A 27,215-nucleotide genomic window follows, 5' to 3' on the forward strand; every position below is an offset into this window, starting at 1 on the left:
TACTAGATTATGTAACTTTTTATTTTTTGTGATCTTTATATTTTTTTTTAATAAAATCTCGTGCAGACAGTTAATGTAATATTGGTGTTACGTATTTGTTCTCAATATATACCATAATACATGATAAGTTACTCAAACGTTTTGCAGGAACTATCTTTACACTTACTGTACGTGTATTGTCCGTCGGGTAATTAGAAGAAAAATCTATACAATTTCGGTATAAAATCCTGTTCGTTATGAAGAAAAATGAAATATCTGGAATGTATTTAACAGGTCGAATTCCTGTATTGAAAAAGCAGTTAACAAGTTAAAAAACCTCAAATATGGGGCGTTATGGATTACTTCTGTCAACTTTAATTTTAAGAGAAAACAGCGCGAGAGTGATTGATCCGACCTCTGCCATCCATCATAAAAGAAGACGCGCAGGGTGTAGTGGGCAATCTAGCTTGTCCCTTGCTTCCCACAAGAGTGGCACTCGAAGCACAACTGCGTGAATCCCTGCAGACTGATGTTATGCTGCTTATCTTATACTGGAAATGTAATAACTGAACTTTGAGGCGCGTCTTCCATTCAAGTGTCCCGGTTTCGACCGCCAGCTCAACTATGAAAGAATTTGTGGTGGAAAAATCTGACGTTGTAAAGGGCTTTTCTTTGGGCACTCTCGATTCCCTCTTTTATTCCAATAAATAGACTCCGTATTCCAGCTACCTAAAGACTGAAGTTAAAGACACATTGGGTATATAGTACACCGAACACAGGTAATGCAACGGATGAAGATATAAACAAACAGGTCGTCGCTGCGTGTTCGTGGAGTACAGTCAACTCCCGACATTCTGAAGCTATACTAGTAAACACATGCTTGAGCCGTGATGTTCATTTTCGTCGTGATCTTTGCAATGAACTGCATTCGAACTTACGGAACTTGAACATATGCGGATGTCACTTTAAATTATTTTATATTGCAAAAAATTCTTTCAATAGCACATGCTGTTATTGGTGCATTAGGGCCTATGTACAAGATATTCTTATTGTCTTATATTTTTTCGTGTTTCATTAGGATGTTGGATGTCGCTCATCACTAAAAGCCCACTAATTTTCTATATACTTTTCTAGACATTCTTTAAAACGTCGCTTATATAGGCATAATTTATTAATTGCGAAGTTGGCATTGAACAACATGGTAGGCTACACAAATACATGCTAAACGTCGAGTTAATATTTTCACAATTTTCAGATTTTGATAGTACTGGTTCTTTTGGATTACGTTCAACACACTTTCTGTGCCTTTTGGTATTGCAGTGCCTTACAGTGTACTGTTTTTGTCACTTTTACGTTTATTTTACACAGTTTTTATGTAATTTTGTCTATATTGACAGTGGAAATATTAGTATTGTATTGTACTTATTAACATTCCATGGTATTCGTACATTGCTTCACAGCTAGAATAGTTCAAATATTCTCAACTATGCCCTGCAATATTACATGCTTGAGCGTCTTATCTAAGGAATTTTATCTCTGCAATGAATCTTCAATCAGCCACAAAGATGTAGTTATTTAAATAATACGACTGGTACGAAAAGTGATCGTTAAGACTGCTCACTATAAATGTGTCCCGGTTTTGACTTTCTAGAGGAAGAGGACAGAAGATGCGTAACTATTTTGTATTCGAACGTACTGTACCTGCGCTGTGACGTCACATATACTTAGAATAAGGCAACTTCATTCCAGTTATAGTTAAAAATAGGCTGGAGCGAAAGCTCGTACGTCGTGACGCAATTCTGTTCGAGACAGCCCTAAAGTGTTGTCCGGTATCGGATGGTCCGAGGTCCTGTCTGAGACAATGTCCGATGCAGTATGCTGCCGGCCTTAATGGACGCCTCGCAAGAAAATCCTATTCAGAATTTTATCCCATTTTGACAATTTGACTGTTAGCGACTACGCTCTTGTTAACTCACGTCCAGGGTTATCAATGGCCAGTTGCAGTTTAAAAGCGGAATACTAAAAGGGAGAGATATCGTCCAACAGCTAAGTTCAAATTCTAGTGGCGACCTCAGCATTTATCTTGTATAATGTGTACACACAAGGAGTAAACTTTTTTTAACTTCGGTTCTAACGCCGTCTTAGAATGAAATGCCTGAAAGCAAGCCTGCAACTCCCATAGTACTTGGGGCATATTGTGACACATATTAACTTAGTATCTAAGACGAAACTGTGAAATGCATGAATACAGCTCAAAGAACTCGGTACAATCTTTTTTTTATGTATTTTGCATCTTTTAGTCTATATGAGATATTAGAGAATGAATCAAAAGTCTGGAACAATATAAATATTTTCCATATGCTTAATTTTCGATTACTATAGGTGTTACCAGTATTTGTAAGGTCAAATGCTCTACCAGTGACACATTCGATTCTAGCCCTCAGCAATCTCAAAAGCCGCCATTTTGAATTCAATTTTGAAATTTTAAATGGAAAGGGGTCATGTAGATACTCAGAATCATGTGAAATTTTCTGAGAAAGACAATGGTGCAATCTGTTTTGAGATATCTCTAATCGTTTTCAAGTTATTTAAAGATAACTGTCATAATGGCACAAACATTAGTTACTGCATCTACAGATATTTTGTAACATGGTACAGTATTAAGGAGACTTTGAAAAAGGTGTTTTTATGCAATTCTGGTAATTAATTTTTCCTGCTTTACTGTTTAACCTGTGGCAGTTTCAATGCATTGTTGTGATTATTTGAAGCTTTCCTGTATCAAATTTCTTGATTTTCGTGATGGCATTATCGAAAGAGGAAAAAATTGATATCATTCTTAATTCTGGTAGATTAAGTCACAGAAACGTTGCAGAAGACTAAATGAACAGTTCTCTGGACATTGGATTGGTCGGCGTGGACCAGTAGAATGACCGGCTAGGTTTCCAGATTTAACGCCCCTTAATTTTTTCTTTTGGGGTTACATAAAAAGCTTGATAGGCTATATGAAGAGAAAATTGAGAATGTGGATAGAACATTTTGTAGCATTTCCGGGGTGACTTTAGCACAGGTTTCAATGATACGGTTCTTAAATGTTCCACATTCTCAATTTTCTCTTCATCCTGTCACTGGTAGAGCATTTGGTCTTACAAATACTGGTAACACCTATAGTAATCGAAAATAAAGAATATGGAAGATATTTATATGGTTCCAGACTTTTGACTCACTCTGTATATTATTCTCTATTTCGTTTTATTTGTTTATTTATTTTAGTTATCCTCTTCTATAATTTCAATAGTATGTAATTTTTTCTTCAGTATTTCTAATAATTTATTTTTATTTACCTCATTCATAATTTCTGTGAATATATTTCGTTTTATTTAAATAATTGTATATATATTTTATTCTGTGTTATTGTTTATACGAATGTAAGATGTTAAGCGCCTTTGTGCCTCAATAGATCCAGTTGTTTAAAATGTATCACCAATTTAGAAAAGACTCTTGCTTCCGATTATTCACACAGGACGTTTAAGATCAGGAAACTATTGCATATAATGTACCTACTGTATGTTTATTGCCCAAGCTTGTACGTAGTTCTTTACTTAGTTGTAAGTTATAACCTGTCACAAATCCGTAATGTCCAATTGCGGCATTTTTAGATCACTTGGAGAGATCGAAGAGTGAAAAAGACTACGATTACCAGTTTTCTGAGACGTAATTTATTGCACGCGCTGTGGAAATCACAGCGTGTCTTTCTCTAACAAGATTTATTTCGATACTGACCTTATGTATCCTGTAATTGCCTTGGCTTGTCTTGCCAGTGGATCATCCGACGCATCATCGCACAGATAACAAGCGATGTGGTAAATTGATACTGGCGCTAAAATCCGTATACCTATTTCCCTCAAGATTTCAAGATATCACGTTTTCCAAAGTTCAGTGAATTGTATTACGTGCGTATACTATGTATGTATGTATGTATGTATGTATGTATGTATGTATGTATGTATGTATGTATGTATGTATGTAGAGTTGGAGTTGATTATTTAACGACGATGTATCAACTACGAGGTTATTTAGCGTCGATGAGATTGGTGATAGCGAGATGGTATTTGGCGAGATGAGGCCGAGGATTCGCCATAGATTACCTGGTATTCACCTTACGGTTAGGGAAAACCTTGGAAAAAACCCAACCAGGTAATCAGCCCAAGCGGGGATCGAACCCGCGCCCGAGCGTAACTTCAGACCGGCAGGCAAGCGTCTTAACCGACTGAGCCACGCCGGTGGCTTGTAATGTATGTATGTATGTATGTATGTATGTATGTATGTATGTATGTATGTATGTATGTATGTATGTATGTATGTATGTATGTAGTATGTACGTACGTACGTATGTATGTACGTGTGTGTGTTCGTATGTGTGTATGTATGTACGTGTGTGTTCGTGTGTGTACGTATGCGTGTATGTATGTATGTATGTATGTATGTATGCATGCATGCATGTATGTATGTATTATTTTTCCTCCACAACATGTCTCAATACAAAGTAATACTACATGTTTTAGTTGTATAGGCTATTCTAACTTACCAGAAGTGGTTAAGGTTTATTCACTTTCCAATATGGAAGTAATCGATTTATTTCATGTTGATAGTACCTAATTTTTTAATTCTTTCTCGTATTTACGAATATAAGTTAAATGTTACTTTTTTAATATCTAATTTCTTAAAGTAAAGGTAAAACTGTAACAGGTTTACATTAGTTAGCATTTGATATATACATATACCATACAATACTTATATACAAGTGTGATTTTGAGTCTTTTTCTTTTACATTAACACGCTAGTTCTGCAGACTTCAAGTAAAAATATAAGATATTTGCAATATCCAACTTTGTAATAAATTACGTAAAATAGTATATTATTTTGTTTTATTGAGGAATTCCTTGTCAATAAGTTTATTACGCACAATATACAGTATTTAACTTTATTTCAATCGGTAATTATGTATGGAATTATAGGATGGGGTAGCTCATTTAAATCCAATTTTAATCCACTTTAAATATACAAAGAAATAATTTATTACAGTATGAACACTTTTTGATAATGAAATTAAAATTAATATAATCAGTTAAAAACTTGACATGTTTCGGAGGAATGCTCCTCTGTCCCGTCCCTCATCGTAGTAAGTCTCCTTTAAGCCACGACACGCGATTGAACTTCTGAACTAGCGTCGTGGTATTGCCACTGAAGATGGAGGAGCATTCCTCCGAAACATGTCTGGTTTTTAACTGATTATATTAATTTTAATTGTATTATCAAAAAGTGTTCATGCAACTGTAATAAATTATTTCTTTGTATGTTTAATATCTCATTTATGAACACTGTTGAATTTGACCTTACTTGTGTAAATTCAATTAATCCACTTTATTTATTACAGAAGAAAATAATTAAAATATGTCTTCATAAACCTATTGATTTTCCATCTCAAAATTGTTTTTAGACTTTAATGTACTTAACGTAAGACAAATTTATTATATTGTATTAATAAAATTCATGCATAAAAATCGAAATAATTTTGAATTGTATTCTCATAGTTATGAAACAAAAGGTATGAATTCTTTAAGATTGTTTGAACCAAAATGCAACACTGTTACAGTATTTAATCATAGTAGTAATTTAGGCCTAAGAATATATAACAAATTTATATTTAAATATCCTAATCTTGTCAATTCTAATAGTTCTAGTATTAAATTTAAAAAGTTATGTATGGATTTTATAAAAATTGAAAAATTGTAAATTTAAATTTATATACTATAATTGCACAGTAGACATAAGACAAATTGTGTTGTATAATTATTAATTTCAATTCAGGAATCCGCCCCTGAGAACGAGTTGTACTCTTTCAGGGGCGAGCTAAAGTTTTTCTGTATACTGTATATTATATTTTATGTTACAATTATTAGCAAAATAATAAATAAATAAATAAATTAATTAATTAATTTGATAATTGCAAGTAATAGTAAATTTTTCAAGTTTAATTTTCTAGAAGTGTGTCTTCCTATTTGTTACATTTGCATCTGATCTGACTCGTAGTATTACTGCAATTTGTCAAAGTTTATCGATTTAATGAATCTTGAGAAAGTATTTGTATATTTCGCTATGAGGTTACTGTAGGTGGTTGACCAATTCCCTCCACTAGATAGATATATTCTGATCGTTCAACATTTTCCGTTGTCTTGCTAGTATTTTGCATTCGTGGATGAGATGGTGTGTAGTTTGCTCTCCTAGACTGCAGGGGCACAACGGATCGTTTGCTAGTTTAAAACTATGGAGGTAAGCTTTTGTTTCCCATGCCCTGTGGCAACTGCTGTGAACTCTAGTGATATGGGGGTTTTGATTTCATCGTTGTTCTGTTGTTGGTGACTGATGTTATAGTTATAGGTTTCGTGTTATAGATTATAGGTAGTTCACTATCTTCATGTGCTTCTTTGGCAAGTCTGTCTGCCAATTCATTGCCTTCTATACCAATGTGTTTCTTTACCCATCCAAAGTGAATTGTCCAGTTGAAATCCTTAAGTTGGCGAATCTTTCTTCGAATTTCTTCTATTATTGGGCTATGTATAAAATTGTTTTTCAGTGAGGTGAGCGTCACTTTGCTTTCAGTGTGAATGGCTGCTGTTTTGTTGTTGTTAGTACAGTTGGGGGGATAGATTGTAGTTGTTCCATGTATGTGTGTGTAGCCTATGTGTGCCCGCGCGTTTCGCCATAGATATAAAAATATCCATGATATTCGCTTCGTCTGTCTGTCCAAACGAAACAGCTCTACTTCCACTGTACTGATTCGAATATAATGTGACACACTTTTGTCACAGAATTGTACTAATTGAATTTAAATTTGGTCAAATTTGGCCAAATATTCCATATCACTCATGGAAAATAACTTTGAAAATAGAGAATTTAAAACGAAATATTGTGTGCAACGAATGATTTTTCATTCTTATTTTCTTGCATTACAAAACTAGAAAGTACAAGTCTTAAGGACATGTTTGCTGCTGTCAAGTAAGTATAAAGAAAAAAATACTTTGGGAAGGATTGAGAAAAATTTGAGGACGAATTCTGGACGTGTTAGTAAAGATCTTCGAATGTTCTCTATTGGAAATGCTGTTGAAAAATGTAAAATGAGATGTGATCTTTCTGAAGAAGTGAAATTATATATTCTAGAGTGAACTATGTCCCACTATCAGTTTCCATGGAAAGATAATTTTCTAAATACAAAGGCTGGCTGTAAAAATCTAAAGAAATACTATCGTATTGAAAATAGGAATTATTAAAAATACGAATAAAATATTCATTAATAGCAATTATATTAAATAAATTAGGTTTCTTAATAGGGACGAATGTTTTTTAATTATAATGGTGAGAATTCATTGGTTAATTTATAATTGATTGGTCTTTCCATAATTCAATATATTAATTTTACTTTAATAAATACCAAATACGGAGGTGATATATTTTTATTACATTTAACTGAGTATGGAACATATTTCACATTTATAATCGGAAAAATACGACAAAACCACCGAGAAACACACTCTTGATAAGTTAATCTTCGATTAATGATGAGTGTGCATTTTTATTCCGCATATATTTTGAATTATATCTTACATTTTAAATGTATAAAAGAGAACCAGTAAGTTCACCTTTCCGACTCTAAGGCCTTGCAAATCGTGCTCTTTCACTCTCTGAAAACGGTTGTATAGATTGATGACAACAGGCTGCCGAATAACTCCCACTCTAGAATCCCTCGAGAAAACGGATCCTGGTAGAATGAAACCACGTTGGATAAATGACTTCAACCTTAATTCTTAAAGTTGGGGCGGAACAGTGACCTAGTTCTCGTACTCTGAGAAAGAGAAGAGTTGAAATAGAACTTCTTTTTTATTTGTTTTCCGTCGTACAAGTAGACGCAATAGGGAAGGTACACTCAGTGTCATACGCGTTTGAAACTTCGTAATTGAAAAGCGTCAGTTTATAAGGAAAAGAATATACGTATTATATAAACCTATATGTAAATTAAAGACTAAACAAAGAGCTTTCTAACTTAATTATTGTAATTTATTTTATTTTAAAATTATTATTTTATCCATGTTACAGAATTACTGAAAACATGCATCAATTTTCGCTCACTCCCCTTCTTAAATCACTTGTGATTCCAAAGTAAGTAGGTGCAAGAGTTAGATCTGCAATATCGAGAGTGAAATACGTAAATAAAAGTTGCGTTTTTGAAACCTGTATTGAGATTTTAGCTAGCTTTTACGGTTTAAGAGTTTTGGGACAATTTGTTAATAAAACTTTGTCATAGTGAAGAAATAGTATATTACGATACAAGGTTGGAAAGTGCTTTTCACAAAATCGAGGGAAAAAAAAAAGAAAAAACGAGTTTTTCAATTTCCGAGATTTTGTAATGCACTTCACAAACGTCTATTGTACATTTTTCACACGAACGTATTTTTAAAATTGCAAATAGAATATATTTTTCATTGCAAATTTAGAGCAATATTATTCCAAAGCCTTCGCAAAACTTCACTGTAATTGTAACTAAGTAACAATAAGTGCACTGTAGTGGTTCTATTTCAATATAGTTTTATGTTATGAAGAAAAGTATCCCTAGCAACAAGTTTCTGTGTGGGAATTATAATTTTCAAGGTCTAACAACAATAGCTGTAAATACAGCAAAAACACGATCGTGCAAAAAAGATTATTACGTACTCCGGTGCGACGCCGTCTACATTTAAGACTTCATGCAGGCTCGACGTAACCATATAGAGTACATGTGCTTATAGAATAGAAGAAGGCGTGTAGAAAACGCTGATAAAATGTTTATATTTTACTGTAACGTTTAATAAAAACTCAAAACATAAAAAGTATCCAATATTTTAGGGGGTGCTAGTATGCATCAAAACAAGAAAATAATGTCGAATAAACATGGATCCTACAACACATACTTTCTGAGATCTGAACACTTGTTCATAGGAGGTGCTCAATGTGACGTCCATTCATGGCAATGCATTCCTCTGCCCCTCGCCGTAAGGAATCACGCATTCTTTGAAATTTGTTTTAATACGTAAATAAAAAAGTCCTGATAACGACCCCCAGATAATTGCTGTGGCAGCACTTACGGCCCTATTAATCTATCACCAAGAATGCCTGCCCATAAGTTGATTGAGAATCGGTGCTGATGCCTTATTTCTTCAATTGCATGGGGATTTTCATCAGCCCACACATGTCGATTACGAAAATTCATAACACCATCTCTGCCGAACCCTGCTCATATCCGCAACCAGACTTTTGTTTTCAGTATTTCTTGCGACGTATCATTATTCCATGCCAGGGGTGTCAATTACGGTATGATTATCTGGTAGTCTGCTATATTGTAGGGCCGAGAAATGCATTGCCATGAATGGACGTCACACTGAGTACCTTCTATGAACAAGTGTTCAGATCTCAGAAAGTATGTGTTGTAGAACCCATGTTTATTAGACATTATTTTCTTGTTTTGATGCACACTATCACGTCCTAAATTATTGGATACTTTTCTTTAACACCCTGTATAAACAAATTATGATACAAAACGTTATTCGAAGGTAACTTGGGAACGGATGTTCCCCTTCTCATTTTTTAATTTTTCTGTTTTCGATTTGTTCTTTCTGTTTTGTTTGTTGTAGATTGTATTCTAGTTTGTCTCTGGCTTACGGACCGTGTGGTCAATACGTTTGTATTCTGTAATCCTTCTTATTTAACTTCATTTCAAGCCTAGTTCATTTATCTTCCATTACAGAATTTTCAGATCCATATAAGCAAACAAAAAACAGAAATAAAAAAATATATATGCATTAGCATTAATTTGCCAATGTTTAAATTTATCTTTGAAGAGCTCTTGGTGAAGGTTGCCAGTGTCAGCAACCAAATTTTCAGCTGCGTAATGTGGAATGCCTACCTGCAAGGCGCTGAGTATCTGACGCACAGCTTCCGCAGCGTCATGCTCGCTGTACTGGCCCCTCTCCACAATGCGTTCGAACAGTTCTCCTCCAGTTACGAGCTCCAGGATCAGCTGGATCTCCGTCCGTGTCTCAAACACCTCCCGGAGCTGGATCTGCAGAAGAGTACACACACGCTCAGTCGAGCTTGTTTACATCGGGATTAATTGAAATGTGTTAATCGATAGAGAGCTGGGGACAAAGAGGCTGGGGGTGAGAGCAAACATACAGTCCTGTACTAGGATCTATGAAAGCATGTGAATTGAGAAACCCTCTGACAAATACAGCGTTTCCAAGTTACAAACCTGCGAGAATATTTTGTTTACATTTGGCTGCCATTTCTTGGTTTGCGGCTATCAAATAGGCCTACAGCTGTTATTTCGCAGCAAATAAATAGACTTGGAATAAGTATGACCTATCTTTGTCTACTTTTATTTATACTATTCTACTTCCATTTTCATATTACTTTTTTATTTTTTATTTTTATAAATTCAGTTTGTTATTTATCACATTACCACAATTTCTTTATAGATTTACTTTATTTATGACTATAATGAGTTATTATTATTATTATTATTATTATTATTATTATTATTATTATTATTATTATTTATCAGCAAGTGTTACCATAATTTTTATATACGTGCCTGAATATATAGGCCTACATCTTCCCTTAAAGGATAAAATATTTACTAGACTACGCTATATCTCCATTTTAATTTTTTTATAATCTTTTGATGACTACACCGTTCTGCATGGATTTTGTTGTTTTGAAATAAATGACCGTTTCTGAATCACAATTTCACATTGATTGCAAAAATGAAATCCGTTTTCGCGTACCACGTCAGAATTTCTTACAATTCAAAATTTTATGTTTTCAATATTTTTCGTAATATAGTAATATTTCAGTGTGATTGTCGTTTGTTAAAAAGGCACGTCAGCTTATAATTTAAACTTTATTACTTAAAATGTATCATAATATATTTTATTATGTTTGTATTTGATGTTTATTAAAATCTACTGACTGTATCCGTCCTTAGGGGATGTACAAAATAGAAATTTCCCCTTAAAATGAACCGATGTTAAGACATCCGTTGTTTATTCTTGGAGATTTTTATGTCTGCACCCAACGTTATCTACAAACAGGAAGTTGAAATGTTTAGTGTCTCAGGTCATAAAAATTATGAAGGAAATATGTACTCTTGGAGTTTGCTATTAAAACTAACAATGAATTAGAGAAATGACATAGGGTCTCTGTAATGGAAGTGCAATCCAGCTTATGATGCTACAGATTTCCTTACTGAGATAATAAACCTATCCCCTTTTAAAAGTTGTTTTAAAATTAGAGGTTCAGTTTTGTGTTGTTGATTGTCGTGTAAAAGTGAAGTGTGCAAGTTCTCATTTTTCTGCGAGAGTACAACATAATAGTGTTGTTTCATTGAAATGTCGAAACATGGTTCTGTAAATGATCCAAATTTGTTTTGCTATATATATGGGTCATATACGTTAGTAAAACAGAGACAGAATATAACAATTTTTGTAAAGAATACTTACTTTCAATATTTTGGCATTAAGTTAGGAGACCAGGACAAATCCTGGTGCCCCCATAAAGTATGTCGTAGTTGTGTTAAAGAGTTGAGGAGTTGGAAAAATGGAAAAAGGAAGTCATTGCCCTTTAGTATCCCTATGATTTGGAGGGAATCTACAAATCATGGAGACAATTGTTATATTTGTACAGTTAAGGTAGCTGAATGTACTGCTAAAAACAAGAAAGATGTTCTATATCCTAACATTCCCTCTGCCATTCGGCCAATACCTCATGGTCCTGATATTCCCGTTCCGCTACCCCCTGAATCAGATACACTGCCATCTGGATCCAGAAGCACTGAAACTGAATCTCCAGTGGATCATACTTATGAACCAGGCAATACTGGTGACGATAGATGTTTTAATCAAAGTGAGCTTAATGATTTAGTGAGGGATTTAAATTTGCCTAAAGAATCAGCAGAACTACTAGGTTCTAGGTTAAAAAAAAAGAAACTATTGGCTGAAGGTACATATTTTTCATGGTACTGGCATCGTCATTAGGAACTTGTCCCCTTTTTTGCTGAAGAAGAAAATTGAGTGTATTTTCAAAATATCCTTGCCGTCTTAAAATAGTATAACATAAACTACAATTCCAAAGAGTGGAGGTTCTTCATAGATTCTTCTCAGAAAAGTCTTAAACGTGTTTTGCTTCATAATGGAAACATTGCGGACTATTGCTGGATGTTAAAAAGGGACTGCTCTGCACAGCATGCAAGGAGGTCAAGAAGGACAAAAATTGAAGTGCAATATTGAGGTAAGGTTACGAAAGTGCTTATACTTATTAATTAATATTAATTAATGATTAATTAGTGACAAATAGCAAATTGTGGCTTAGTTTTTCTCACAAACTTCTTGTTGAAAATAATTTTTATGACGTTTCACAAAGCTATAATTTCATTTCTAGTTATTCATGAATTGTCTGAAAACCTGACGTGATAGGGAAAAATGGAGATTATTTTCGAATTCAGCACAAAAAAATCCGTCTAGAATCGCATATCAGATTGAAAACAACAGAAAATAAGTTCTGAAATGCAGAACGGTGCTATTATCAGTTATTTATTAGTTATTGACTTAATAATAATAATAATAATAATAATAATAATAATAATGGTAATACTAATAACAATACTGATAGCATTACCAGTAGCAGCAGTAATAATAATAATAATAATAATATTAATAATAATAGTCTAATAATAATGATAATAATAATAATAATAATAATAATAATAATAATAATAATAATATAGAAAATTACTGAATATTACGTGCTGGTGTAGTAATGAAACAAGCTATTAAACTCCAAGAACTGAAATCAGCCATAAATCATCGTCATTAAGAGAAAGCCAGCTATCTGGTGGTGAACGAAATAGCTCGTTCTCTTAAGCCTTCCAACGGCGGAAAGTTTTTTTAAAAGCGTAATGATCAAGGTGGCTGAAATAATTTGTCCAATGAAAGTTGTTAATTAATTGCGCTTTCTCGACTAAATATACAGAAGATAATTGAAGAGATTTCTGATTGTGTTCATGAGGAATAGTAAAATATATATATATATATATATATATATATATATATATATATATATATTTCTTGCTTTGCTGTATCCGTAATGTCACTACTGTCATCAAGAGCCAATAATATATATATATATATATCTGTGTGTGTGTTTCTTGCTTTGCTGTATCAGTAATGTCACTACTGTCATCAAGAGCCAATAATATACTTACTTACTTATTGGCTTTTAAGGAACCCGGAGGTTTATTGCCACCCTCACATAAGCCCGCCATTGGTCCCTATCCTGAGCAAGATTAATCAATTCTCTATCATCATATCCCACCTCCCTCAAATCCATTTTAATATTATCTTTCCATCTACGCCTCGGCCTCCCTAAAGGTCCTTTTCCCTCCGGCCTCCCAACTAACACTCTATACGCTTTTCTGGATTCGCCCATACGTGCTACATACCCTGCCCATCTCAAACATCTGGATTTAATGTTCCTAATTATGTCAGGTGAAGAATACAATGCGTGCAGTTCTGTGTTGTGTAACTTTCTCCATTCTCCTGTAACTTCATCCCTCTTAGCCCCAAATATTTTCCTAAGTGCCTTATTCTCAAACACCCTTAACCTATGTTCTTCTCTCAAAGTGAGAGTCCAAGTTTCACAACCATAAAGAACAACCGGTAATATAACTGTTTTATAATTCTAACTTTCAGATTTGTTTGACAGCAGACTGGATGACAAAAGCTTCTCAACCAAATAATAACACGCATTTCCCATATTTATTCTGTGTTTAATTTCCTCCCGACTATCATTTATATTTGTTACTGTTGCTCCAAGATATTTGAACTTCTCCACCTCTTCAAAAGATAAATTTCAAATTTTTTATATTTTTTATTTCGTACAATATTATTGGCACGAGACATAATCATATACTTTGTCTTTTCGGGATTTGCTTCCAAACCTATCTCTTTATTTGCTTCAAGTAAAATTCCCGTGTTTTCCCTAATCGTTTGTGGATTTTCTCCTAACATATTCACGTCATCCGCATAGACAAGCAGCTGATGTAACCCGCTCAATTCCAAACCCTCTCTGTTATCCTGGGCTTTCCTAATGGAATACTCTAGAGCAAAGTTAAAAAGTAAAGGTGATAGTGCATCTCCTTGCTTTAGCCACAGTGAATTGGAAACGCATCTGACAGAAACTGATCTATACGGACTCTGCTGTACGTTTCACTGAGACACATTTCAATTAATCGAACTAGTTTCTTGGTAATACCAAATTTAATAAGAATATCATATGAAACTTCTCTCTTAACCGAGTCATGTGCCTTTTTGAAATCTATGAATAACTGATTTACTGTACCCTTATACTCCTATTTTTTCTCCATTATCTGTCGAATATAAAATATCTGGTCAATAGTTGATCTATTACGCCTAAAACCACACTGATGATACCTAATAATTTCATCTACATATGGAGTTAATCTTCTCAAAAGAATATTGGACAAAGTTTTGTACGACGTCAACAAAAGTGATATTCCTCGAAAGTTACTACAGTTAGACTTGTCCCCCTTCTTAAAGATAGGTACGATTATAGACTTCTTCCATTGTTCTGGTACAATTTCCTTTTCCCAAATAGCAAGTACAAGCTTATAAATTTCATTAGATAATACGCTTCCACCTTAAGCATATATATATATATATATATATATATATATATATATATATATATATACTGTATATATACGATTTTTATTAGCGGGTTGATGAAGAACTCAATGTTAGTGCACGAACCACCACTGGTTGTAGTTTTCATGCCATGTACCTTTCCCTCGTCTCTTTACTTCATAGACCAGTAGTGTCAGAGTTGTAAGCTCCGAAACCGGTTGTGGTGCTAGAGACGTCCAGTCGGAGCGAGAACTCGCTTATGTCTGTGGATGCACCGGAGTTCGCAACGAGTTAAAGTGGAGCGCTCCGCTCCGTTTAGGCCAGTGACCGGCATGTTCCGTGCTCTGTGACGTCATACGACGTAGCCGCCTTGCTCTTTGCTCGGCAATCTCTGCATACTGAGCACAGCGTGGAGAGAAGGTTCATCTGAACAGTGGTGGTGCGGCGTCTATGCACTGACAGAGCGCGATCCATTCTTCTGAGATAATATGGGAACAGCACAATTACAATATATTTGTACGAAAACAAAACTGTACAACCTTCATAAATCAATGTAACAAAATATTTTGGTTTGTAATCAAATTTAATGTACTTACAATAACATTAAACTCATAATACAGCCACTTGCAGAAGCGATTTCATATATAAATGAAATTCCGAAACTGCTATAAACATACAAGCATATAAATAAATACTTTAAGCAGTACTGAAACACTTTGTCTACTCGAAAACTTGAAAACAGTTCAAGTGTTTTTAACACACATTTCTCTACATAATATACAGATTAAACTACATAGGCCCTATCTTGGTGAGTAGTATGCAAAGTATACTGTATTTCAACTTTTGAAACACACCATCACTTTGTGTAACTACTGTGCCCAAGCTAAACGCTTTGTTGAGATTTTTTTCCTGTTTTTTCGCGCACTAATTTTGTAATATTTGGAGTCATAATCTGGCTAACACACAAGCGAAGAATAGGTTTCAAGTTCAGATCAGACAGGTGGTTTCTATGTTGTGGTTTGCAGATCTTCATACAAGAAAAGAACTGTTCACATACATACGTAGATCCGAATATGCTCAACATCTAGCAGCAAATCTATGCAATCGAGGGAATCTTGCCTGGGGAAATCTTCTATAAAATGTAGATAGATCCTTTTTGTTTTCAAAGCGGTCTTTCATTTCAATATCATTTTGCAAATCAATGACTTCCAGTTGCAATGATGATGGAACAATGTCAATATTCACTGAAAATGTTGTCGCAAATATGGAAATATCAGATTGAAGATTTGCAAACTCTTGAAATCTGCAATCAAATTCCTGACTCAGTTCTTCTAATATTTGTACATACTTATTCGTGTCTGTAATTGGGTGACATACTGTAGACAGACTCAACTGCTCGCTCTCCCAAGCTCTTGCGATCTGACTGGCTCTTACGTCACAACTGCAGCATCTGCCGGCCACTGGTTTAGGCTGTGTCTGACAACGCTGTCATAGACTGTCTCTCGCGTGTAATGACTACCGTTTGAATTTTGGTCACCGCTGCCCTAAAGCTTTCAACTGCAGCTGATTTAATTTTCATTGGTATTGCGTTATCCACTTCACAGTCTTATCAACCTGTACATTTTTTATGAAATAGTCTGTGTGCTTTCAATCGAGCGTTGGGCCCTTGAGATATCTGCCGCAAAGCAGGGAGCTTAAAAGAAGTGAGAAACAGCTGGACTATAAATGTTGTCTGCAGTCTCTTAAATCAGTATCAGGGAGCTGTTTCAGTGTTTCGTTCGTTGCTGGTTACAGGAAATAAACTAACTCATCGTGGCAGCAAGAAGTGAAATGACCACTATTCTTCCTACAGCAAAATGATATGCTTGGCAGCGATCACAAATATCTGATCGATTAAACCAAAGGCATATGAAATGAATCATGATGTGGTTTAAAGACGCAGCTAAATTAGGAAGCATGACTCGATTACTAATGCCTCTTCTACAGTACTGCATTACTATGTATCTAGGAAAAATATAGAATCACACAATAAATATCTCCATCGCACAGCCATTAAATATTTGAAAAAAAAAAAAAAAACCACAACACTTGATTAATAACTAGAAACGTATTTCATTTTTAATTAAAATATTGCCATCTTAAGTAAGTTTTGTAGCTTTAAGTAATACAGTAGATTCTCCTTAATCTGAACTACGCTAATCCGAAAATCTGGTTAATCCGAACAAAATTATTTTAAGAAAAACCAAATTTATTGTAATAGTACAAGTAGCGAAAAGATAAAATGTATAAATTCACTCAATATCTTTTACTTTAAAAATTATGAAAATAGCAAATTTAAGGGTACTTGTACAACAATTAGTGTTTTCTGTACATAATTTACACATCTTGTCATGTTTATAAAATCAGTAATTTTCTGTTGTCGTAATGAAGTGAACCTGTTGGTTGTGGTTTCAAAAATAGCAACAGGGTACTCCCACCACCGTCTCTCAGCGCTCGTGAATACCATGCATTGCATTATTATCTATACTAATAATAAATCTGTAGCCGAAATTTTTCTGGTAATTTTCGATTTTCCAAAAATAATTAGTCCTAACATATATAATTAACCACCCTGAAACCGAAAATCACTTTTTTGAAAATTTTGTTTGTATGTCTGTCTGTCTGGATGTTTGTTACCTTTTCACGCGGTAATGGCTGAACGGATTTCGATGAAAATTGTAACATAAATTAAGTTCGTTGTAACGTAGATTTTAGGCTATATGGCATTCCAAATACTTTATTTAAAAGGGGGGTTATAAGGGGGCCTGAATTAAATAAACCGAAATATCTCGCTTATTATTGATTTTTGTGAAAAATGTTACATAACAAAAGTTTCTTTTACAATGATTTCCGATAAGTTTTATCCCAGGAAAAATTTTGATAGGACTGATATTTAAGGATATACAAGAGTTTTAAAATAACAATACATTTCCACCGCCGCCTCAAATTATAGTGTCGTTGTTCCGTAACTTCTATGTGCAAAATATTAAATTTCTAGTCGGAAGAAAAACAAATTTATTCATTCTATGGCAGTAGTGCATAGGAGATGGTGAATTCTTATATTTTCGAAAGAAAGAAATATAATTAAGTTATATATAGTAGATTGTATTATTTGCTGCATCACTATTTAAGTTATTTAATAGAGCAAAAATCTGAAAATCGATTATGACATAGGAGTTATTGCAGGAACGACGACGATGGCTACAATGAAATCAAAACAAATGACTCCGCCTATTTAAGGCGGCCTTGACGTTTATCAATATTAATATACAGAGAATATTTTGTGTGTTTGTATGAAGTAATCTCAGAAGCTAATTAACCTTCACTATTTGAAATTTGTAGTTTCTCTAGATGGATGTAATGCTACAAATGAGGACTGAGGTAAGATGAAAAGAAATCTGTACGCACAGAAAACTTGATATTGTGCGAAATATTGTATAACTTGATTATTGCAACTTTATTTGGTCCACATAAAATACTCTAATTTTATACACTCATTTTACCATAGAGATCACTGGAGCTGAGTTATTTTAAAAGGTGTCATGAAATGGCGTTCCTGCGCTCATAATTTACCCATATTCGTTTCCTGTGTTTCTTAAAATGATATTTATGTAGGGTACCTCATTTTTTTTATTTGCATAAACAATGATATACAACCGAGCGAGTTGGCTCAGGCGGTAGCATTTGAGACACGCATTCGGGGGTCCCGGGTTCAAACCCCGTGGCCGACCAATCTGACTGAGGTTTTTCATGATTTCCTTTAGTTATAAAGGCAAATGCCGGATTGTAAAGATACATGCCATTATTCATCACCGCCTCAATTACCAATACTAAAAACATTAATCAAAGTCTATAATCAATTACATGAACACAAGCCATCTACAACACACAATAGAAACAGGAACTAAACAAGAGTAAAAACGACCTGTTGATATACCCACACATTCTAAACACGCAACATGACTACAGATATTAAGGCGTGAATAAAATAAACTTAAAAAAAAGATGCGCAGTAAGGTTAACATAAAAATGATCTTCGTACACAATCAACTCTATTAATTTGGAGTGATTTATTAAAGGATGCATTCAAGACTAATTTAGAAAAATGTTAAACGAATTATATTTGCACCAAATTAGTGGTCTCTGGACCAAAATGATAGCATTTTAATTATTTAAACACAAATTAAATTAAGTAGCATATTAAACGATTTATTCTTCTATCAAACACGAATGTTCCCTGGACCCAATATTCTATTTTAATTATGTAATTACTTTATATTTATTTCTAATAAGTGCAGCGGAGCGCACGGGTACAGCTAGTATGAAATATTTCGGTTAATCGGAAAATCTTGTAATCTGAATAGTCTTGATCCCAGTTAGTTCGGATTAACGAGACTCTACTCACTCGGACTGTATGTATGTATGTATGTATGTATGTATGTATGTATGTATGTATGTATGTATGTATGTATGTATGTATGTATGTATGTATGTATGTATGTATGTATGTATGTATGTATGTATGTATGTATGTATGTATGTATGTATGTATTCGGAAAATTATAGAAATTAATATCTAATTTAAGATATTCTCTACGTCTACTTACTTAACCCCTGAAGGTTTCACTTTCATATCATCAATAATAGCATTAATGTATATTCATTAGTAACACTCAAACCACAACATTAACTATAATAATATTTCAATTTTAATGGTAATAATATCATCAAACCTTCTTAAGGTTTATAGCTTTTAATAATCAATAAGCTGTGCTCAGAAAATTACACGTCGAAAATTCATTATATATTCTTCTTAATAAGTTTTGAAGTTTTTACTAACCAATATAGAGAAAATTACACAAATGAAAATCGACATATTGGCATTATAATATCAGAGAATCTGAGCTGTAAATATGTTGACAATCCTCCAGGCCATACCATATAATAATAATAATAATAATAATAATAATAATAATAATAATAATAATAATAATACCTGTTATGCTTGTGTATTCAGCGTAATGCCCTGTAATGTCGCTTCTATATACTACTACTAATTGAACCGTTGATCAACGCAACATATTACATTTTCTCTGACAGAACAGCGAATAAATTCCTCTTCTCACTCTGTACAAAACCTTCTGTTCCTGCTAGAGAGAGAGGGTTTGTAGAGCGACATGGTACCGACACTGCTTACCTTCAGTACGTGGGCGAGACAGAGAGCAATGTACAGGAAACTCCCCTTACCAGTATGAATGTCTTTGATTACAAGATATAATCACGATACCCAGTTTCGTTACCGCTGCTTTAGGGAGAAGCATGTGTATTCATTTCACCTATAGCATACTCTGTGTTTAGGCAACGAGAGGTAGAAATGGAGCCTAAAGGCTACGCGTCTCGGATACTGTGACGATTGCGGATCAGAGATCGTATATTAAGATCGAATCTTTACGTGGAAAAAATCTCACAGAACTCCACAATGCTTTGAACGGAGTTTGTGGTGAGTTTACAGTGGAACTTAGTACAATTTCTCGTTAGGCTAATTGATTTCGTGATAGTCGTATCGTAGGGGAGATCGGGGCAAATTCGGCACATTAAGCTAAACACTCACATAAGTACAATAAAAATCCAATTTATGTTTTAAAATTTTAATGACAAATACAGTTGATATATTTATATTATGTATATGGATTAGAATTTACAAAAATGTGAAGCATTGAATTAAACACAAAAATAAATTAAAGATGCTACATTTGCCGAAGTTGCCCCACACTCTGGGGCAAATTCGTCAGTATTTGCATCCTCAACAAAAAAAGCTTATTTCCGAGTTCAGATTTCATTTACAACATAACAAACTCTCATAGGACTGAATTTAACATCTGAACATATCACAAACGAAGTGTAAAAATATATTTTTCATATCTATACATGTTCATATACCCATCATATGTGTGGGTAATCTTTGTTCAGACAATTTTCTGACTTCATGAAAGCCTCAAGTCAGGCAGATCCAGCCATCATCTTGTTTGTGTTGAAAGGATGCTCTATATCATTGGATTCTGCGATTTAGAAGTCTAATCTTTGAAATTCCACTTTCCGAAAAAGATTTTCTGCATATTGATTGCATGCTGCTTCAAATTTTCAGCCATATCTGAAGCAAACACTCTTTTAAACCTTACTTTATTTTATACACCTGGTGCTGAAAGACCTACTTTCAGCGAATACTGAAGTGTAGTTCATGTAACTCCATAATTTTTTTGCAGATCACAGGCTTATCGTCTCTTATTTATGCTCACATAGAGCTTTCTTGAGTGCGTCCTGGTCATATTTGTTTTCAGTTTTCACTTGTAATTCAAAACCATTTAACTGGTCATAAATAGGCAACTAAAATGTACGAGGGTCACTCCAAAAAGTAATGCACAACATTTTTTAAAATTTATTTTTTATTTTACACCTTTGCAATTTATGCAGGTCATAGATACAATCTTCCCGCTTGTATTCATATTTAATTTAAGTCGTTCTCATGAGTGACGTCATGATAGCACTTCTTCAAGATGGTTTCTGTACTTGACATTCTTCAGATGCAACGTGCTGTTATCGAGTTCCTGTGCTGTGGAAAACATTCACAAAAGGTTGAAAAAGGTGTATGGAGATGCAGCTGTTGATCGCAGTAATGTGGGCAAGCAGATTATCTGGTGAAATAGGACACGCCAATATTCAGGACACTCCTCGCAGCGGCAGACCCTGCACTGCACGAAGTCCTGACAATGTGCAGCGCGTTGACAACAATGTTGTGGCTGACAAACGCGTCACAGTGAAAGAATTGTCACTCTAAGATGGAATAGTAGAAGCAATTGTGTGCAGAATATTGAAAGGTTTGTGCCAGGTGGGTTCCGAGAATGTTGACGGAAGCCTACAAAGAAACCCCGAAAAACAGGGTTCAGCGAACTTTTGGACAAGCATGAGTGGTGGAGATGACTTTCTTGCAAGAATTGTGACAGGAGATGAAACATGGCTCCACAATTTTGAACCAGAGAAGCAGACAATAATGTAGCATCATGTAAATTCACCAAAGAAAAATAAATTCAAAACTGCGCCTTCAGCAGAAAAATTTATGGCTACTGCGTTTTACGATTCAGAAGAGCTCTTGCTTGTTCTCATCGTGCCACACGGAACCACCATTAATTCTGACGTATATGCGGCAACTGTCAAATAACTTCAAGCACGACTGAGTCGTGTTCGGCCACATCGGGACGCACGACACCGCACGACCACATGTGAGTCACAAGATCACAGACCAGATCAGAAAACTTGGATGGGCAACACTGAAATAGCCGCCTTACAGTCCTGATCTGGTGCCATACGATTATACGATTACCATCTCTTTGGTAACTGAAGGGATCCCTTTGCGAAACGAGTGTTGAAGATGACGACTCCCTCGTGCACGCTGCTAAAGAGTGGCTCAAACGTGGTGGTCCAGACTTTTATCGTGCAGATATACAGGCCCTTGTTCCAATGTGAAGTAAGGCAGTTGAAAGGGACAGGGATTATGTGGAAAAGTGACATTTTGTTCCTAAAGGATGTATCTATCTTCTGTGAAAATAGTTTAGCTGTAGGATAAAAAAGTAATTTTTAAATATTGTGCATTACTTTTGGAGTGACCCTCGAATAATTGCTTTAAATTACTTTAAATGTTACCATTACTTATTTTATACAGTTAACAAACAATACAGAAACCCCTATCTTCTTCCTCTTTTCCATGGGGCAAGATCGGCAGCTTACTGCCGAAGTTGCCCCGATAGGCAAGAAAAAAATTATTAATTAGTACCCTTACTATGCGCTTCCAACCAGCTTGCCAAGCTCATAGTTTGATACAAACTTAGTCGTTCTAAATAATGGTGCCACTCACTAAAATCGCAATGTTATCGTTACGGGTTCTTTAAGACATTCAATATCATAATTACAATAAGCCATGAGTTAAACAAATATATTTACCTGTCAGAACTGCAAATATCGCTACATACCACACAAGCTTTATTCACAGCAAGCAGCCATTTTTTCTCAATACATTACCCTCTAAACAAGCCCCAATTTGCTCAGGTTTTCGAAACAAATGCTATGACGAAGTTGCCCCTAATGCCGAACTTGCCCGATCTCCCCTATAGACGATGATGCAAGATCAGGAAGGCTGAAAACATTAACATGAGAGCAAAGTGTAATTACTCCAAAGATGCTAGAAAAGATGATAAAGCTGGAAACAGTAGAAAATGAGGACGACCGCAATAAACGAGCAGACTGGTCCTAGGAATAGAAGTGTACATTTGATGTGGCAGTATTTTTATGTCAATTTATTGAGTCGTGACAAGGCGATGGTAAATGGGGGAGCTACTTGCTTAAAGCAGGGAAATGGACGTGACCAGCGTGAATCTGTTCCAAAACCGGATCTGCCAAAACTTCCATTCTCGGACTCATCACAGTTTTTACAATTGAAGTATTTTTTTTTAAAAGAACTATAGTCCATAAAATGCAAATTTTTTATGTGTGTATGTATTTATTCACACTGCAAATGGGTAAATACCCGGTGGCGGTGGTAACTAATGACACTCAATAATGACAATTAATAATAAACACAATTAATAAAAATACAATTAATAATAATACTAACAATAATAATTAATACTATACTAATAGTAATAATAATAATAATAATAATAATAATAATAATAATAATAATAATAATAGTAATAATACTAACAATCATAATAACAAGGAGCATCCTAAATTAAATGAAGCACGATCACGTAATATAACATTTAAAGTAAAATTAATTTGTCTCTTAACCATAAGTTCGAACTAAAACCCACGAGTATGATATGTTTATACCTGCACAAGTATCTTTCAGCACTACACTCATTTCGCTGACAACTCACTCACTACACTGGAACTACGTCACATTTCATTGATTCTATCTTGATTTCACTAACACTTCAAAAACATTTCACTGTTCAAATACTTTGCACTGCCACTATAAACTATAGAACTTCACTGATAGAAACACACTTCACTGACACAACACACTTCACTGACACAACACACTTCACTGGCACAACACACTTCACTGACACAACACACTTCTCCACTGATACAACACTTCAAATAACAAAATATCAATTACACCCTTTAAATAGTGTGTATAATATACTACCGTCAAGCTTATATTAAGCTTATGATTTGCGTATTTTAGCGGAGATCTACTGAATTAGTTGTTTGGGAGAAAAAAAAACACCATAAGTCTACTGTATGTTATAAGAGTGGAAATTTTCAGTGGTTTTCATAAAACAATCATAGTCCAAAGACTTTTTTTTTTTTTGTGAAAACAGTCATTGTCCAGTCAGGACGATTGTAACATTTACTAATTCCCAGTCATATCATCTTGAAACATTTATTAATACAATTTTAAACTGTAATAGATTGGCAGTACCGTCATTTCTCATAAGAATGGTCTGGAACACAACTATGGTCCATTCAAATTTTTTACTCCATGACGCAGTACCTCGTTTATCTATATTTTTGCTGTACTGTAGTTTGAAGTCAAGTCACTGCAGCTATCTACGAACGGTCTGTGTTACTTCTACAACGTTCTTTGAATAGCTGTATCGTGGACCATAGTTGTGTTCCAGGACCATAGTTATGGGAAATGACGGTACTGCTTCTTACGTACACGGCAAAAGCCACCTCAGTCAAAAATACTTTGGCACGTGAATTATTATATTAGCTATGGAGTCATGTTTAGGTGCGGAAGTAACCCCGTGAAAGAAACTTAAGCAATGAAAGGAAAAGAAACAGGCTATAATAAAGAATTAGAATATTAAAGCAGAGGTACACTTCATCCACAAAGCCACCGGCGTCGCTCGGTCGGCTAAGGCGCTTGCCTGCCGATTCGGAGTTGCGTTCGGGTGCGAGTTCGATTCCCGCTTGGTGTGATTACCTAGTTTGGGTTTTCCGAGGTTTTCTCCAACCATAAGGCAAATGTCAGGTAATCTGTGGCGAATCCTTGACCTCATCTCGCCAAATATCATCTCGCTATCACAAATCACAATGGAAAATAAATAACCTCATAGTTGATACAGCGTCGTTAAATAACCAAGTAAAATAAAAAATAAAACTTCACCCAGAACAGAGTATTTTTTCGTAAAACAACCATTATCCACAGTTACCTACATTTACATATATATTTCTATGAGACAATTTAAGTTATAAATGTACTCGTACTTCAGTTTTTCCAAATTTCTACAACACCTTAAGAAATGACTTGATGAATTTCATATTTGAAGTGTCAACAACACTCATGCCAGATAGATTTTTGTTTCTCCTGAAAATTTATGTTTTTGGACTATGGTTGTTTTTTTAATCTCGAGCTGGTTGCAGTAGTTATTAAAGCTGTGTATACCGCTTAAAGAGAATACACTGAAATGTCGTCCTCACGGAATTGCTATTCTGCTATCGGTTGAAATAACACTTGCTGCGGATATGGCGTTTCCTTTTAAAAGCGTATCACGAAACGTGCTCGTAAATTAATTATGGGCGTGCCTCGGGAAACAAAGCTTGCATTAGGAGAATGACTTCGTGGAGTATGACACAGAAATTCTACACTTACATTATCAATATAGTCTGGAAAAAAAACAGAACTGCATTAATAATGAAATTGGGAGAAAAACCTGGCGTCACGCGTAGCCTTGCATCCATGACTTGTGATTACATGCAATGTTTTAAAGGTCATGTTTCAAGAAGTTTCGCGATAATGATGATAATGATGATCGAGTCCGGAATTACACTTTTTACGTTATTTCCACAGGCGGAGAGAGAATTGTTTCCTTGGGAGGGGGGGGGGGCAAAGCAAAACCATAGAATCCCGATATAAAGAGGTTACGGAGATATCATTTACTTACTCCCCTGTTATAGCTTGACCATGGTACAGTATATCGGAATATGATCATTTAATAAAAGTATTGTTGGGGTGCATGTTTCTTATAGTGTTACATCCATATCCACGATGTTTCGGACCGGGTTGTATAGAGCTTCAACTGTAGGTCTACTACAAATTATAATAGGGCATAACCATAGGCAGAGTTATGTATGGGAGGGTATGTGGGAGCACTGCTCCCCACAAATTTGCCTGAACTCTTTTTTCTATTAACATTACAAAATATTGAATTCAAAAGACTTTTCTTGCTTTTTGTCTATGAATGGGATATTATTTGTAAATGCTACCATCTTCCTGGAAAATGGCTGTTTTCACAAAAAATCTTTGGACTATGGTTGTTTTATGAAAACTACTGAACATTTTCACTCCTTTAACATGGGACTATGGTGTTTTTTTCACTAATTCAGTAGATGGCCGCTGCAGACTTCTAACACAGGAGTACAGGCTGTTACAAAAGAAAGATTACAGTGCTTCCATTCCTCAAACGAGGTGTAGAAATTCTTATACGTTCAGAAATTTAAAATAAACATTTCAGTCCAGACACATGATCTGAAGACATTAATTCATCAATTTAAGCACAGAAACTTAATCATAAACAAAAGCAAGAAAAGTATTTTGCATTCAATATTTTCTAACGTTAAGTTAATACAAAAAAAAAAAAAAGAGTTCAGAAAAGTTTGGGGGCAGTGGCCCCCCCCCCACCAATCCTCTCCATAATTCCGCCTACGGTTATTTCCGTTTCCACCTTTATTTCTGGTCCTGCCATCGTGTTGATCTTGGTATTGCATCTGTGACCGTTAGACTTATTACAATGAATATTCTTATAATGGTCTGAATCTATCCGTTGAATGTAGGGCTATTCTTTTCAGTTTAGACTTTAGAATTGGATTCTAAATGAAAAGGACAAATCTGAAGTTCGTTTCTAATTTATTTTTCTTCGTATTTTCTAATAGATCTTACAGCGTCCACCTGAGGAGTTTGTATACATTTCTTATTTTGGTCTGTGATTATCCATGTTTTACGGCTGCGTACAGGGTCGAGACAGTCAGTGACTTAGTTCCATTCGCATTCCCCTCTTTCACTTCTTAGCCATCATACTCTTGTGTCACCTACAATGAAATCTATGTACTTTCTTGTCAGTCTATATTTACTTTCAAATATGGTAAATTATATCCAAGGTGGTGGTAATTTTAGTTTTAAACTTGTGTTAGAATTGTGTTATTAAGAATAATTTTATCTTATAAAAGGAATAATTAAAACCCAATACTTTCATATTAATAGAGGTTGTTTAGTCAAGTGTCCGAAGGTAGTTTAGAACCTCATAAGTGACACTAATAAGGCATCACTCATGAGGCAAATAAGTCAGAAGATAATGAGGTCCATTACATACATCGCTGACTAGTAATATATTTCACCAACAAGAA

At 34.7% G+C, this 27,215-nt stretch overlaps 1 protein-coding gene across 2 annotated transcripts in view; it reads right to left on the reverse strand.

The window, feature by feature from the left end:
• The window catches only part of LOC138709164 (calcium/calmodulin-dependent protein kinase type IV-like), a 581,667-nt gene that overhangs the window by 65,030 nt on the left and 489,422 nt on the right, over positions 1–27,215 (reverse strand). For both annotated transcript variants that reach the window (XM_069839721.1, XM_069839720.1), the window contains one exon: positions 9,974–10,129. In XM_069839721.1, coding sequence (XP_069695822.1) covers positions 9,974–10,129 — 156 coding nt within the window. The remainder of the gene's footprint in view (positions 1–9,973; positions 10,130–27,215) is intronic.

The sequence above is a fragment of the Periplaneta americana genome, chromosome 11 (assembly GCF_040183065.1).
Source record: "Periplaneta americana isolate PAMFEO1 chromosome 11, P.americana_PAMFEO1_priV1, whole genome shotgun sequence".
In the NCBI taxonomy this organism is placed as follows: domain Eukaryota; kingdom Metazoa; phylum Arthropoda; class Insecta; order Blattodea; family Blattidae; genus Periplaneta; species Periplaneta americana.